The sequence below is a fragment of the Botrytis cinerea genome, chromosome 11 (genome assembly GCF_000143535.2).
Source record: "Botrytis cinerea B05.10 chromosome 11, complete sequence".
Taxonomy (NCBI): Eukaryota; Fungi; Ascomycota; class Leotiomycetes; order Helotiales; family Sclerotiniaceae; genus Botrytis; species Botrytis cinerea.
In genome coordinates this window covers 2,031,316-2,047,670 of record NC_037320.1, presented here as the reverse complement: position 1 = coordinate 2,047,670, position 16,355 = coordinate 2,031,316, and the positions used below count along the sequence as shown (strand labels likewise).

The 16,355-nt window shown below is 43.9% G+C and overlaps 4 protein-coding genes across 4 annotated transcripts; 3 read left to right on the top strand and 1 right to left on the bottom strand.

The window, feature by feature from the left end:
• Positions 1-1,531: 1,531 nt before the first annotated feature.
• Positions 1,532-4,729, top strand: BCIN_11g05790 (hypothetical protein). Its single transcript, XM_001549070.2, has 2 exons — positions 1,532-2,745; positions 2,798-4,729. Exons 1-2 carry the CDS (start codon positions 2,503-2,505, stop codon positions 4,169-4,171), a joined length of 1,617 nt encoding a protein of 538 aa, XP_001549120.1. The 5' UTR covers positions 1,532-2,502; the 3' UTR covers positions 4,172-4,729.
• Positions 4,730-4,871: 142 nt separating this feature from the next.
• Bcpsf1 lies at positions 4,872-7,005 on the top strand. Its single transcript, XM_001549069.2, has 3 exons — positions 4,872-5,009; positions 5,060-5,595; positions 5,650-7,005. The coding sequence occupies exons 1-3, from the start codon at positions 4,983-4,985 to the stop codon at positions 5,741-5,743; spliced, it is 657 nt and encodes a 218-aa protein (XP_001549119.1). The 5' UTR covers positions 4,872-4,982; the 3' UTR covers positions 5,744-7,005.
• Positions 7,006-7,391: 386 nt separating this feature from the next.
• On the top strand, positions 7,392-12,481 carry BCIN_11g05770 (hypothetical protein). The gene is made up of 4 exons (XM_024696091.1): positions 7,392-8,444; positions 8,510-9,243; positions 9,445-10,563; positions 10,659-12,481. The coding sequence occupies exons 1-4, from the start codon at positions 8,192-8,194 to the stop codon at positions 11,874-11,876; spliced, it is 3,324 nt and encodes a 1,107-aa protein (XP_024551895.1). The 5' UTR covers positions 7,392-8,191; the 3' UTR covers positions 11,877-12,481.
• A 90-nt stretch (positions 12,482-12,571) lies between these two features.
• Bcmcm4 lies at positions 12,572-16,308 on the bottom strand. The gene is made up of 3 exons (XM_024696090.1): positions 15,912-16,308; positions 13,703-15,864; positions 12,572-13,651 (listed from the first exon to the last, which is right to left on the bottom strand). The coding sequence occupies exons 1-3, from the start codon at positions 16,240-16,242 to the stop codon at positions 13,067-13,069; spliced, it is 3,078 nt and encodes a 1,025-aa protein (XP_024551894.1). The 5' UTR covers positions 16,243-16,308; the 3' UTR covers positions 12,572-13,066.
• Between the last annotated feature and the right edge of the window lie 47 nt (positions 16,309-16,355).

Here is a 16,355-nt window from a genome sequence, read left to right as displayed (position 1 = left end):
ATGCCAGCTCCACACTCCATCCCAAGAAACCGCAAGGTTACGTGACCAAACAAAACGCAACACAAAACAAAACAAAACAAAACAAAACACCGAACGAAACGAATGCAGCCAGCCGTGGACTACCGTCACACTTCTCTATCTATCTATCTGTCTGTCTATCTGTCCGCTACCCAGTACCCAGCCCGCACCTAGCAAGAGCATTCTATATTCCCAAGTAGATGTAGATATAGATGTAGAAATATGAAAATAAGTCGGGTGCATGAATGAATGAATGAAATGCTACACGGCATATTACATACATACATACATACATCTTATTATTCTATCCTACTCCTCCCCCTCCTCCTCCTCTCATACCCAGATCTCTATATCTATCTGCCTAGTCATCTGATCTGATAACCAATGACCACTCACTCACTTACTTATCTACTTATCAAGAATAACTTTTTCTTATTCTTATTCTTTTTCTCTTCCTACTTATAACTCCATTCTCCTCCTCCCCCTCTCTCCCCCCTCCCATCCTCATAAACCCCCAGGAATCTTCACAGCAAGCAAACCTCTCTCTCTCTCCCCATCCTCCCAAAACCCAATCCAATAAAGAAATTCCAAACTCCCAAACCCACCAATCACATACCTACAACCTCCAACCTCCAAAATCCACCAACCCCAACTCTCCCTTCCACATTCCACATTCCACACCACATTCCTCCTTCTCTTCCCCCTCACACCTCTCCTCTCACCCACCCCCCCAAACCACCATACATCCATCCATCCATCCCGATAATCACCATCCAACCAGCCCAGACCGACCCAGCCCAAGCTATTCTCCCTTAACCAACCAGACCCTAAACCCTCCCCCAACATTCCTCGCAACTTGCCGCACCTCCCCGCTCCTCAAACCACTCCCGTAGATCCTCAGTCAAACCACCGCGTTGCTCCTGAGAAACACAGAGACCTATTGTGTACTTCTATCGGAGGCTGATTTGCTTGCTACAGAAATATATACATACTTACTACTTACGACCTACCTACCTAGACCTAGTATTTACACCCCGCTAGTCTGACGATCGATCGATCTATCTATCTATCCATCCGTCCATTCATCCCACGATTACGAAACCATCATCTACCTACCTACCTACCTAGTACATACCTACAACCTACATGTGCATGAACTGGTGGGGAAGTGCACTTACCATTTGTTCGTCAAAAGTAGTCAATGTATCCGTCATGTGTTTGTTTGTGTGATTTACCTCGACATGTAATCTGTAATCTGTAATCTGTACTCTGTAATCTTTTTATGATTTCTAAATGTGGTAGGTACGATTGAATGGAATTGAATTGATTGTGAATTTTACTGTGCAGAGAAAACCCAGGGTAACATCATGGTACGCCATCCATCCACGATATAAATTTCCGAGACAAATCCAACCATCACATCATGCTTATTTTCATTTTCAAAGGATTGAGAGAATAGAAAATTTAACAATTGAATGCACTTCGTGATGGAAAAAATGAAAATGTGCTTCTGGAAGGTTTGCAGATGGCACTTGTGAGAATGTATGAAAGTGTAAGGGAATATCCAAGTGATCGAAAGCAGTGATTGGCTGAAAACGGTTCTTTGCTCAATTTCTTCACTAGCTTTCACCAACACCCATCTCTCGAATACATAAAGACCGGATCAAATCCTTTCTTTTCATTTAACTCTTTCAAAACAAAGACTCTTACACGGCTGGATTATCGTGTTGTATGGAGCTCAGATTTCATTGCTTACTTCAACAACTCAGCACAGCTGCAGCAACATCCAGACAAAGAAAATATTAATTTTTTTGACACCATAGCAACATCAGAGCCTCTGCATCACTACCAGGGGTACTCATCACTGGACACTTACATCTAATCTGCTTGACACCACGGTTCCAGAACATAAGCCTCCGAAGGGAAGACGGCGCGGTCTGCAGGAAGCCACAGGTTCATCCCAAACTTTTTGATACTGCACGGCCCAGAGAGAAAAGAGAAAAGGGTCCCACTTGAATCAACTTCTCAGACCTCAACCTAATATTGGAACATCAGATGAACCATTTATCCTCCAAAGAACTTCTTTGGAATTTCCAGAACTTTGAAAAAGAACATCTGCTGGATCTCACTTGCTTCTTACAATCCTTCGCTGTCCTGTCCGAGGCTGAGAAGACATTCATCATCATCAACAATAGCAAAAGTAGTAGCAAGCCATCCATATATCTCATCACAGAGCAACAGACACAAGTCGAAAGCGGGGCTCCAACAATCCAACGATATTGTTGAACATAGATGGGAGAAGACTTCACTTCACTTTAATTGTCCTAGAGTCTGTGAAGTAGGGCCTTTCACCTTCAGTAATTAGCTGATCTATGGTGAATATTCCACACCAGTAGAAAGCCATTTATAAGCAGGCGACCCTACTCCTCCGAAGTTTGACTGCCTCTTTCACTCAAAGTTCCAAATTTCCTAACACCAAAAACCATGACTTTATCACCACCACCATCAAGGAATAGCGAAATGTTCCAACACGACCTTCATCATTTGGTAGCGCATAACGCTAATACATCTTATCCGCAACCAAAATACGATCCAGATGAAGGTATCCACATGCAGACTCATTACGAATCGCCCATTTCACATGAGGATCAATACATGCGCAGACCACAACAGACTAGCTACCCGTATCAGCATCAGCACCAAGACTCTGGATTGGGAATTCAATATGTGAGTTGCTGGAAAAGTCATGCCTGCCTTCCTAAGCTAATTGTGGAATTAGGAATATCATGATTTTCAGGGACCCGTGTACCAGGATCAATACAGCACACCAGCCAGTTCGCCCACCCCTCCATCCCAAGATATGATAAGAACGAGAAGTGGCCTTACAGTTCAACGAGGTGGACATCAAACTTTGAGACCCATGCCCGAAGGACGTCATCGAACAGAGAAGTCGCCAAAGATGAAGAAGGCGAAGAAGGAGAAGGTAAAGGCTGAGAAGAAGGTGGCAAAGTTGGATAAACCGTTGAGCGAGCTCACCAAAGATTGGAAACACGTCCCAGTTGCCGACATCGAAACATACGTCAATAGGTCGGCCGAGGAGAGACGCCGGGAGGTAGATGAGGGTAAAGTTCCGGGAAAAGTCAAGAGACCAATGAACTCCTTCATGCTCTATCGCAAAGCATATCAGAACCGAACGAAAGATTGGTGCCTCCAAAACAACCATCAAGTTGTTTCTCAAGTCTGTGGTGATAGTTGGCCGTTGGAACCCGATGCTGTAAAAGAGCAGTTCAGTGAATGGGCCAGGCTCGAACGAATCAATCATCAGAACGCACATCCAGGATACAAGTTCTCTCCAACGAAGCCTGGTGCTGGCAAAGCCGCTAAAAGAAAGATGTCTGAAGACATTGCTTCTGACGATTCTGATTTGACCGATTTCGATTGGCAAGGAGGAGGCCAGTCAAAGAAGAGACGGAATCTTCGCAACCAACAGAGACCCATGCAGCAACAGCCCGTTATGTATCCTACGACCAGATCTGCATACCACTATTCTTCGCGCGAACATTCTATGGAGCCAAGCTATGCCAACTATAACAAATCCGCGTATCAACTTGCGAATCCAGGAAAGCAGCCTCCTGCTCAGTACAACCAAGCAGGTATGCAACCTGGAGAATACTATCAGCAGACCATTCAAAGTAACCCCTTAGTAGCCGGCGTTGAAGATGTTATCATCAAAAAGACCCCAGCTCCAGGAGTTCATTCGTATCAAGTTAGCATTCCGGGAGGGCGAGATTTCGATATCATGCATCCGCAACCACACTATACACCTTCGCCTCAGCCGGATTTCAGAATAGATCCTTCTTTGATGACTCAAGACCACGGTCAATACGAGAACAGTAACTATCATGAAGGTCATCCTGACGGAGTGTATTTTGGTAGTAACCATGAAGCTGAGCATGCATGGCAATCTGGATACGGAATGAGTGATAGAGAGATGGATCCTGCTCTTCAGTATCTCCCCGAACAGCATGTAGACAAGGGACAAATCCATGATCAACAAATGGATATTTTGCGAGGACATCAAGAAGGATGGCAAATTGAAACGCTGGATAGTGGTCGAGAATTCGATAACTGGATGGGAGCTGGCGAGGAATAGAATGATCTAATGTGTTGATGGAGTTTGGGTCGTCGCTCATGTACAGGATGGATTCGTTCAATGCATTGGGTATGGAGAAGGAGGTTTTCGTTATGTGCATTTCTCGGAGTACTGGTGTGGCTTAATCGTCTTTCAATTTCCTTTTGTATGGAAAACTTCGGCGGCCGCCGAGAACATAAATCAACCCCATGATGTATGTAGATAGGGATGGGCGTTTTACTTCATAGCCAGCCAAATTTATGTAGAGCTAGTATGAGGAATGTCCTATTTAATAGCTCTTGCCGTGAAACTTTCATGAAGCAGTACGGCTGTGAGCCATGCCTTGCTGTGTTGTGTATGTCTGAGGATATAAACGTGGACAAGGGGTTTGTCTAATGAGGAGGGCAGTCGAGCTTTAACAAAGACATTGTATCATGCAGATTGCCGTTCTTATCCCAGGTTTGTGTCACACTATTGTGATGTGCCTGGAATACCAGACGTGAGGAAATCTCTAATTAGAAAGTGTTTATTGGTACGGCTCAATCATTCATTTGTAATTAGTACCTAATAGTACGACCATGAAAATGATGAAAATGTGAAATGAAGGAGAAAGTCAAATTGAAGTTCCCAGGTATAACTAAGTTTTAGCTACCTACCTGTCATGGCCCACTTTTTCGTACCGCAACTTTGGAGGGGTCAATTGGTTCATTTTGCTCTACGCGACTTCAAATATGCGATACGCGATGGCAAGGACATGATACTTAAATAAACTCAAGACGAGATCTAGGGCGAGATCTGATACATAACTCATAAACAAGGTAGATCATTGAGAATGTACGGAGATCTAGGGAATAAATTGGTGAGTCAACCTACCATCAACTATGAATCATTCTTCTAATCCATGATTAGGTTCAGCATGCCAAAAGAACTCAAAAACTCGAACACCTTCCTCCATACCAGACTGAGATGGTTCGCGCAGTGACTAGAGAGGTTAGAGACTTAGACAAAGACGCTTCGAATATTTTACAATCCATCGGTGGCTCATTTGATCCATCTGCCGACCCCGCGACAGCATGCACTCTCCTCGTTGACCACTTGTGTATGCGGAGGAACAAACGATGTCTCCTCGCATATCACCGTACCCGAACCGACAAGCTTGAAGAGATGGTATGGAATGGTAGCGATGTTTTGGATCTCGCTGCACAGCAACACCGCATTACAAATGAGGGACAGGGCGGAGGGACAGATTTAGGAAATGGTGAGGGGAATAGCAGTAGTCTCAGCCCGGAAGAGGAAGAATACGTCAGGCAATATAGCGATTTACTCGCTGCTTTCAAAGGACATTGGACCGATATTGATCTGACTGGTAGTCTTGAACCTCCCAGAGATTTGTTCATTGATGTTCGGGTCCTCAAAGATGCCGGAGAAATCCAGACAGAATATGGGTAAGTTATGGCACACCAATTAGATGAAAGCTCATTGACATGATTACGATGCAGCACCATCAATCTTACCAAAAACTCGCAATTTTATGTTCGCCAAGGGGACGTTGAACGCTTGATCGCACAAGGATACCTTCAAAAACTCAGCTAATTACGAGCTCCAACCACAACCACAATTGTGGACTTAATCATAACGGCGAAGTTGATAGAAACTCGTCAAATTGATGGAGGAGAGGATTCCATGAGACATCCACGGACGGTGAACGGAGTCATTGTCAATTAAAGACATAAGGTCCAGAAGTACATACTCTCCACACAGGAACGACGCGGCTTTGTGTTCTGCCACGAAACCCAGTCCACGGAGCGAGACCCGGTGCAGCCGGTACCGGAAAGACGTGGATTGGTGGGGGCCCCTATTCTCATTCGGACCTAAAACGGTGATGGTCGTAAGAAAAGACGGCGAGGACTGCACAATTGGATCGAAACCATGTTGTTATTTCTATTACTATATAAATACCACGCGGGGAATCGATGTATCATTGTATAGGATCAGGTGAGATACAAAACACAAACTTTTGGTAACCAAGCTTTTCGCGGGGTAAATTGAATGGAAGCGCTTTTTGAAGGTACCAGTCTTGCAGGAGATATTCGTATTGAATGATTGTATTCATGACGGGATGATGCATACCTCGAGTTGAATTGGAAGGATTCCATTGGTGTTGATGAAAATTTTCAATGGCATGGTGGCTTTTGAGGGGAAGATTTTTCATGGGGTCGGTCGTACAATGATATGATTTACTATTTGCTGCAGTCACACTGTCGATTGATTAACCGGCATGCGTCGGTTGACAGGTTGACAGTCGTCTCCAGGTTATGATTTTATATCTTGGCTTTCCTACTCGGACCTAGAGATGGTTTGGTATTCAAGTGCTGATTTTATTGGGGATTTTATACTGGGGATTTCATATTGGGGGTCTTGTACTGGGGATCTTATACTGGAGACTCTACTGCTTTTAGATGTCGTATAGTGATAATAAGATTAGTAGATGCTTACTCAGGAGTGAGGAGACGTATATGGTGGATGGGGGTGTTTAGAATGGAGCCTTCTGTGACTTGAATTGATTAATGATGGATGTGTCGGTTCGTGGTGGGGTGGAATGTATGGAGTATCGACCTACGATGTGGATGTGCGAGTAGTGAATGGATGGATGGCTGGATGGGATGTTTATTAATCTGTACTGCGTCGTTTCCGATATCCAGCACCCTTCTCACGCGCATATGTGGAGACAGGAATACACTGACGGTAGTGAAATTGCAATTGAAAGCGAATCGAGAACAGAAGAGAGAAGTGTGGGAGGAGGGTGCACACCTTGGCTGTGGATCTGTGGCGCAAATCAAGCCGTTTTCGTAGCACGATGACGGGACTGTTGTTACCATACATCGTACATAGTTATAACAAGTTATACATGCAAACATACATTCCACATGCAGATGAAGGGGCGAGAGCGACGGGTACAGGTACAGTCACATGATTTGGGGGTTGAGGGAAGATGGCACGGATGGTACTAGAGAGGAATGCAAAAGGCAAACATTCCGGTAGTGACGTTGACCCCACCTTCTCATTCATTCATTCATCCATCCATCTGGAGCCATGGACGGACGGTGATTGATGATTGATCGAATAATTTTCATCCAGGTGAGAAATTTGAACAGGGGTGACGACAAGGTGTGGTCGAGACCTTTGGCCGTTCTCTTCTCCTCTCTCTTTCTCTTTCCCTTTCTCTTGCCCTTGCCTGCTGGATGGACAGCGCTGGATATCGAACGGCTTCGCGGACTGGTTACCTGCGGACGGTCTGCCCATTGTGTGGTCAAGGTATAAGTGGAGAATGTCGATTGTCATTGGTGTCCTGGGACGCTTGGTATGCAAACTATAATGCAATGCGTCCGAGATCCCCAGTCTTCAAGATGCAGGAAAAGCTATCTTCCATCTTCCCCTGGCTCCTGGCTGGAAGAAAAAAGAAATTCTTGTAATGCGATGGATGCGATGGACGAGCACGCAAACATGCACGCTTGACAGACATTTCTTTGATGCCATCTTTCCATTGCTCTTCTGGGAAGCCCTTCATTCATGCGAGGTCTTTCAATTACATTATACATCTCGTCTCTATTCTATATTTACCATCCTCACAGACTCCCAAGCCGAAAACTTTGATTTGTTCATCCAATTTGATATCTCCACCTCACCTCAAACTCAATAATTCGAGCGATCCATCTGCCTTTTGTACAGGGAAACTCCCAGGTTTTCCACCCATCAAACTACAATTGCACTAGGGGAAACTAAAAAACTAGCAGCAAACATCTTATCTAGACTTTCCAATCTTTTTCCTGGGTTCATTCATTTTCATTCGTCAAATCCAATTTACATCATATCATTATATTATTCTTCCCCGTAGTCCTTGCTCAAAGCGCTCTGCGAGCGTGAGGCAGATACGGGTTTTGGAATCTAGCTTACCATACAACACACGCATACACATACATATACATACACCATCCATACTTTGGCTCTTTGCCTTGTACATAGCAATTGGAATCCGAAATAATGTCATTCCCCTCACCGGCCTCTGCGCCGACTCGGCGTCGTGGAGATTCCGTCTCATCGTACTCAAGTCCCCGCCTGATCCCTCATGCGTCGGCTTCGCAAGATGGTCTCTCTAATATGCCATCTGATCTGAACCACGGCTCCTTTCGAGGCCAATCTACACAGCAGAATTCACACTCTAATACCTCCGGCGCGGCACACCAATACCAACCCACACGTTCTTTTGTTCATCTCTCCTATCGTGGAGATCCAGGTAAGTACTACCTGATAGATTCCGATGAGCTCATCGAAAGTGAATATGATCTGATATCGTCATAGTCCTCGTAGACAGCGCACAGTATGCCCGCAGCGTTAGAGAAGATACGGCCGAACTTGCGTCATATGCCCTGTCCGACACCCCAGCCCCAGGTCCTCCCTCCCCAACCCGAACACGCACAAGCCATCAGATGCACCTCGAATCATACTTCAATGGAGGTGAAGACGAGTCAAGATCAAGTCGAGATATCGAGCAATCCCGTCACGAAACGATAGAAGAAGTTTCTGAACCAGTTACCCCAGAAGACGGCTCCACAAGCAGCCTTCCACATAGCGCATCGGCTATAACGAACATGCTGAGAACTTCTCCTCCTAGTACATCACTGCCGAACGAAAATGGGACTTTGGGCTATGGAGCCATTGAGAGTGGACAAGGCGATTCCAATTCGAGGGACGGCCGTCTCATAATCACATCGCAGGGCGTTAAGATGGACTCGTCAGAACGTACACCCTTGTTGTCCAAAGTCTCGTCTTCACATTCTCACCCCGATTGGATAAGAGGGGATCATGATCTCGAAAGTTTGCATACGAAAAGATCCCAATCTTGGCCAAAGCTACGGAATGTTCTGCAATCAACTAGGGAACGAGGTACCGTCGTTGTTGAAACCGCTTTCAACCCCAAGCGCTGGGATAGAATGGCGATGTGGCAGAACTGTGTTATTGCACCCGCCCAATCGCTTCCATCAGTACTTTTGGGAATGTTGCTTAATATATTGGATGCATTGTCATATGGAATGGTATGTTTTGTCACTATTCATCACTGTTTTTCCCAATTCCGAGACATGGTGACGTGGGCTCCAATTTTGTGGTTCACTTTCGCTACTACTTTCACCTATCGTTCTACCCTTTCATCAATCCGTCATAAATTCTCGTTCTAAGAATCCTAAAGACTTTGATTGAGATTGTGAGTTTCACATGCTAACATGCCTTTGCTATAGATCTTATTCCCTCTAGGACAACCAATTTTTGAAAAACTTGGTGCTGCCGGCATCTCCATATTCTACGTGAGTACAATAATTTCACAATTGGTGTTCTCATGCGGTATGAGTACATTCAAAGGAGGTATTGGTAGTGAGATGATAGAAGTTGTGCCATTCTTTCATAAAATGGCGTTTACGATAATGGAAGTGGTTGGCGAAGATAATCCCGAAGCCGTCATCGCGACAACTATCACGTCATATGCGATTAGTTCCATTTTAACAGGTCTTGTATTCTTCCTCATGGGAACTTGTGGTTTTGGTTACATTGTTGGGTTTATTCCAAGACATATACTCATTGGATGCATTGGTGGTGTTGGTTGGTTCCTCATCGCCACTGGATTTGAGGTTACAGCACGCCTTGATGGAAATTTGAATTATGACATGCACACTCTACACAAGATGTTCGAGTCAGATACAATTGCCTTATGGGTCATTCCTTTCTCCATTGCTCTCTTCATTTTCTGGTCGCAAACTAAAATTACCTCGAAATTTTATTTGTCCGCCGTTATCATGACTATTCCAGCAGTGTTTTACTTTTTTGTCCTTTCATTGGATGAGCTGGAAGTACCCAACTTACGTCGAAATGGCTGGATTTTTGAAGGTCCTGAAGCTAGTGAACCATGGTGGTATTTCTGGACCTTGTACAAATTCCACCTTGTTCGTTGGGACGCTATTCTCGAAAACGTCCCTGCTATGTTTGCTTTGACATTTTTCGGACTTTTGCATGTTCCTATCAATGTTCCAGCATTGGCCATCAACGTTGGTGAGGATAATCTTAACTTGGATCGAGAACTAATTGCACATGGTATCTCCAATATGCTATCTGGATTTGCAGGAAGTGTTCAGAACTATTTGGTCTATACCAATTCCATCCTATTTATGAGATCAGGTGGTAATCGCTTGGCTGGTATTTTACTTGCTGCTGCTACTTTTGGCATTTTGATGTATGGACTAATTTTAATTGGGTACATTCCGGTTATGATGGTTGGGGCTCTCATCTTTGTGCTTGGTTTCGAACTCTTGGTTGAGGCTGTGTGGGTACCAAGGAAGAAGTTGAAGCCCCTTGAGTATTTGACAGTAAGTTTAAACATTCTTCTCGGGGTTTTATACACTCGAGTTTTTATTATACTCGAGTTTGACCGCTTGTGAATGGAAGCTAATTTTTTTTACAGGTTTGCATAATAGTTATCACCATGGGTGTCTATGATTTCGTTGCTGGAATTTTCCTTGGTATCGGCCTTGCCTTTGTATCCTTGGTCGTCCAGACATCCAGAATTCCCGCTGTCAGAGCATCTTACTCAGGTGAGATAGCTGGATCCACTGTTCGTAGAAACGCTACCCAGTCCCGTTACCTTCGAGATGTGGGCCAACAAATTCATGTCACAAAGTTGGCTGGATATCTTTTCTTTGGTACCATCGTCAGTGTCGAGGAACGTATTCGTGCTTTGGTCGAGGATGAAGCATTCACCGAAAGACCGATACGTTTCTTGATATTCGATCTCTACCATGTTACAGGAATTGACTATTCTGCTGCGGAGGCATTTCTACGATTGAATCGAATCTTCAGCAAGAAAGGTGTTACTTTATCTCTTAGCGGTGTGGACCCAGAAGGCCCTATTGGAAGTCATCTTAGATCCGTTGGTCTTGGACAAGGCCTAGTGATTGACGATGGTAACGAAGTAACCTTATTTCAGGATCTTAATTCTGCATTAGAGAGTTGCGAAAACGAACTATTGAAAACACTCTACGCCAGTCAACAAGCTCGCGCCAATCATAATGGAACGACCGATCACCTAGAAGTACCCGCAAGTCGAAGTCGTGGCAAATCATTCTCACATTCTTTCGATACCCAATTCAGTTCTCCAAGACGTAATCAACTTTTCCGAATGGCTACTAATGCTTTGGAAGAAACTACCGTACCTGATATCAAATATTCTAATTTCAAAGAACCCCTTCGCTTAATCCTTCAAACTTTCCAAGGTCTCACCAATAAGAATGAAGACTTCTGGTTTCGCGTCGTTCCCTTCTTTACTCGTAAAGAGTATGTTGCAGGAACAACACTTTACCGTCGTGGTGAGCCAGCAAAAGGCTTCTATCTCCTTGAAGAAGGTATTCTTCGTGCTGATTACGAATTACCTCAAGGTCGCTACTTTGAAAGTATAGTTGCGGGAACGACATGTGGAGAATTACCATTTTTCTCGGAAACTGATCGTACGGCTACAGTGGTGGCGGAAAGAGATTGTGTAGCATGGTTGATGGATAAAAAGGACTGGGAGGATCTGCAAGAAAAAGATAAGGAAGTTGCTCAGGAATTATTGAGGATTGGATTGAAGTTGACAAGTGAGAGGATGAGTGCTATTACAAGTTATGTCTTGACTACTGCTGGGTAGGAAGCGAGAATTTGAATACATTGGTATTGAAGTCGTATCCAAGATTTCTCGCTTTGGATAGGTGAAGGGTGGGATGCTATTTGCAATTGTTTCATTGGGCTACGAGATGGTGGTTGTATTTAATGGACGAATGGATGGATGCATATTATATTTATGTGTACATGCATGTATGAAGGAGATTTATCGGTCTACGGTACATTTATATTTTATTTTGAAATACTTTTTAGTAGGTATAGTGGAAGATATTCGATGTATTTAATTTGTTTAGCTTGATGTGGTGTGGTGTGGTCTTTTGCTTGATGGCGTTTGGAATGGAAAATTGGGAAAATGGGCAAAAGTTAAAAGGAAATTGAGGGGGAAGAAGAAGAGGGTATTGGGGTTGTGTTGTGTTTAGTGTGTATTTAGATGGATTCATGGATGGGCAGATGTGGTAATAGATTTGGATGCGGGAAGGAGGAGGGATAAGGGATGAGGGATAAGAGGGAGGGGAAAAGACAAAAGGGGGAAAAGGCCAAAAGGGAAATGGGAAGAGTAGAGCAGTATTATAGAATTGGATAATTAAGAAATTTTGAAGTTGCGGAATAATTGTTTCCCCCCCCCCCCCATCTATCTGAGTATTCACAAATTGTATAGTTCAATTGTAGGTAGTTGGTGATTCGCAGATGATAGATTATAAATAATAAACGATTTGTACTTGTACTCGTATATATACCTACATACCTACATACCTATTTAGACATAGATATTATATATTATATATTATATATATTTTAATAGATTCATACCGAAGACAAAATACCACACACACACACACACACAAACACACACATATATATACTCAAAATCAAAATCAAAATCAAAATCAGAATCAGAAATACTCTCTCTACCCTCCCTACCCAGGGCAGGGAATCTTGTATTATTCATCTTCGTCTCATACTACCACACTATAGCATACCATACCATACCAACTAACCAACCAACCTTTTGTGTATCTATACCCTTCTACTCATACCCATTCATACTCATGAATCAATCAATACCTTTCCTTTACTCAACTATGATATCATATCATATCGGATCGAATCATACGTAGCCAAACACAAACAGACAAAGTCCCAACGCCATACACATCATGCTCATCAATGCATCCATCTGCCCACAGCTCATTTCATCTCACATGCATTCCCAATCTAAGATTGACCGGTAACCCTCCTAATACTTCTCCTCGGGCCTTCACCCAGAATCATAACCTTCCCTTCTAATTCCAGCCCCCTAACCGCCTCTCCAAACTCCGCCGCGTCAACTTGCAAACTACTTTGCTCGCCAAGTTTCCTTACAACTTCAGTCCATCTAGCATTTCCACCTGGTCCCGTCATTTCATCCACGACTCCCAATACCGCATTTTTCAAATCTCCCTTTCTCCTCCTCTCACTTGCGGATGTTCCTTCTGTCAAAAGACTCATATCAATCAATCCCGTTCTGGCATCCGTAGCTGCCTGTTTTAGCGCACTCTTAATCAATCGAACTGCTTCTTGAACATCTTCTTTCGTGACGATTTCAGAAAGACGCATTTTGGCGTGAGCTTCTGAAAGACGAATCATAGATTCGAGTTGACGAGTGGTAGCTGTGATACGACGTTCAGCGGCGCGAATATCTTCACCCAGTTTACGCATTTCAACGTAGGCGGAAACGAGTTCGGTAGATGCTTCTTGACTGATGCGTGGCTGACACTTTGCACGAGCGTATGAGATGTAGGAAGTGAGGAACTCGATGGGCTGAATTTGTTAGCTTTATACTTGGGCATAATTTAAAAAACATGTGCTTACCAAAATCTCCATTCCTCCTGAAGCACTCTGTGGCTTATCATCTAGGTACATACTGAGAAGATGACGAGCCAATCTACGATCAGCAGTCTCATCAATACGATCCAAGACCAAGTAGACAAGATCAAATCTGGAAAGTAAAGTAGGTGGTAAATCGATGTTTTGAGGTACCGGCAAGTTTGGATTATATTTACTTCCAATTGGATTTGCGGAAGCAAGAATACTCGTTCTGGCATTCAAAGTGGTGATGATTCCTGCCTTGGCAATAGAGACAGTTTGTTGTTCCATAACTTCGTGCAAGACTGATCGTGTAGCATCCGACATTTTGTCGAATTCATCAATACAGCAAACACCTCCATCTGACAAAACAAGAGCTCCGGATTCAAGAACGAGTTGGCGTGTTTCTGGATCTCGAGTAACATATGCTGTTAAACCAACTGCCGAAGATCCTTTACCACTAGTATATACACCACGAGGAGCGATCTTGTGTACGTATTGAAGAATCTGAGACTTCGCAGTAGAAGGATCACCACACAATAGAATATTGATATCTCCTCTGTATTTTGGACTTCCTCCTTTTTCGAAAGACTTGTTAGTTCCACCAAATAATTGAAGCAAGATACCCTTCTTAACATCGTCCATCTCAAAAATACTAGGTGCGAGGGATCGAGATAGAAGTTCGTAGATATCGGGTCTTGCAGCGGTTTCTCTGATTTTTTCTTCCTCCTCTTCAGAAACCTTTCTAGTTTCTTCAATGTTGCCTGTCAACTGATCGGATATTTCTTGCTCAACGGTCGAAGCATCAATTCCCATTCTTTTCTTGTCAACCTTTTGAATGTGTAAAACGTCGATGTACGTTTTATAAATGCTTTTGAGAGTTCTTTGGCGAGGATTGACACGAACTGGACTAGCTTTGAAGATACCAGTAATCTCAACTCTGTCACCAGCTTTGCACAGATCCACCAACTCATCATATGCACACATCGAGACGGAATGTGGTGTTTGACCAGCAGGAACGGAATCTGGAGTTTCTTGAAGCTTGATAACTTGCTTATCCATGAATCCAGACCTGTTGTGTACAATCTGCATGGAGTTTGGAGATTTACAAACCGGACGAGGACATTCTGTAGGCTCGGCAATCTTACCACGGTCAATATCGACCTTGACAGTATGATTGCAAACAGAACACTTAAAGAACGCATCTTTCATATCTGGAATGATTGGCGTAGTTCGAATAACGAGACCTTTGATAGCAATAATCTTGTCGACGTCGGATGGATCAAGTTCTCTCATATTGATAGTCTTGTCCAATCCAAAGGGTCGAACTCTATATGATCTCTTTTGTACCTCCGCACACAAGTCCACTTCATTGGAATCTTGCTCTCGTGGTGTTGCAGCTTCTGGCTCGCTTCTCTCCGAACTTGGAACAGGGGGCTCTGAGCTTTGAATCCTGCTTCTTCCAGATGCCTGTCCAGCGGAGCTTTGTGATTGCCTTTGAACTGCCATTTGATTTTCTGCGATCTCATACATCACATCTTTAATACCTTGATCCATAAGAGTGACAATATCCTGAGGGTAATCCTGTGCTTGTTGCCAGAGTTTCTTGGTTGGAGGGTATGCTTTGAGATTGCGGAAATCCAAATTGAGACTTGTAATTCCAAGAGTCAACATATTTTGCATCATCTCCAAGTATTCCTTTGAGTTTGATTCTGGATCAGCTTGGGTGTCTTCCTCTGACATTCCTTCACCCCACATTCGGTATTTTTTGGTATAATTTCGAAGGAAGTCCTTGAATGTGGACAACGTATCGTTTATAGAAACATTCGTACCCCAGATACAAAGTGTAGAGTTTCCTCCCATTGCTTGCGCATCTGAAGTTGTTGGGTCGAGGTTCGAGAAAGATGGAGCTTCCGCATCTTCAGGTGGAACATCTCTTACAATTCGACCACTTTCATCCATGAAAATACGTCTTCTCGCACGGGGTGTGTTAAGGTTGTCAGAAGTAATGTCTCCTCTTCGTGAATTGTTAACCGCAGACCCAGGACCTTGGGAACGAGAAGAGCGAACAAAAAGACCACTGCTGTCACTTGGAATATTGGTCTGAGGATCATTGGCATATGCTCTGCCAGGACTAGAACTTGCTTCGTATCTGATGGGTGAAGAGTCTATTGTTGTCAGCTGGTATCAATTAATTGGTAAACGTGGTACCTACCACCGATGAGAGCGCTAGCACCTGCTCTTGGAGTACGATCGCCATCTTCTGTTGTCTGGGTGTTTGTCATTTGTCTCAGGGGTGAGCTGATTTCTCTATTGAATCGTGCAGCATCTGCTGGAGAAGATCGATAATTCATGGGCGACGACGATGGAATGATACCCCGCCGAGGAGTGCCTGTAACGCCTTGTGACGAGGCTGCTTCATTTTGAAGTTGAGCAGCGGCGGGGTCTGGTGGACTGCTTGGTACAGCTTGTGAATTTCTCGCTGATGTACGCCTAGGAGTCGTAGATTGAGAATTGCGCTGCCGACGACCGGCAGGGGACGACATTTTGAGTTCTAATCAATGACGCTATGCAAGTCCAATGCCAAAAGAATGTGATTGTTGTTGTGGATCTGACTTTGACCTGGTAAGGAAGTGTAAACAACGGAGTAAAAAAGAAA

Bases quoted from the DNA above. Each gene is read 5' to 3' on its own strand.
- BCIN_11g05790 (XM_001549070.2), top strand. From the start codon at position 2,503: ATGACTTTATCACCACCACCATCAAGGAATAGCGAAATGTTCCAACAC. The intron at 2,746-2,797 runs GTGAGTTGCTGG...TTGTGGAATTAG, and splicing joins CTGGATTGGGAATTCAATAT to GAATATCATGATTTTCAGGG.
- Bcpsf1 (XM_001549069.2), top strand. From the start codon at position 4,983: ATGTACGGAGATCTAGGGAATAAATTG. The intron at 5,010-5,059 runs GTGAGTCAACCT...ATCCATGATTAG, and splicing joins GAGATCTAGGGAATAAATTG to GTTCAGCATGCCAAAAGAAC. The intron at 5,596-5,649 runs GTAAGTTATGGC...ATTACGATGCAG, and splicing joins GAAATCCAGACAGAATATGG to CACCATCAATCTTACCAAAA.
- BCIN_11g05770 (XM_024696091.1), top strand. From the start codon at position 8,192: ATGTCATTCCCCTCACCGGCCTCTGCGCCGACTCGGCGTCGTGGAGAT. The intron at 8,445-8,509 runs GTAAGTACTACC...ATATCGTCATAG, and splicing joins CTCCTATCGTGGAGATCCAG to TCCTCGTAGACAGCGCACAG. The intron at 10,564-10,658 runs GTAAGTTTAAAC...TTTTTTTTACAG, and splicing joins AGCCCCTTGAGTATTTGACA to GTTTGCATAATAGTTATCAC.
- Bcmcm4 (XM_024696090.1), bottom strand. From the start codon at position 16,242: ATGTCGTCCCCTGCCGGTCGTCGGCAGCGCAATTCTCAATCTACGACT. The intron at 15,865-15,911 runs GTAGGTACCACG...TGACAACAATAG, and splicing joins TGCTAGCGCTCTCATCGGTG to ACTCTTCACCCATCAGATAC. The intron at 13,652-13,702 runs GTAAGCACATGT...TAACAAATTCAG, and splicing joins CAGGAGGAATGGAGATTTTG to CCCATCGAGTTCCTCACTTC.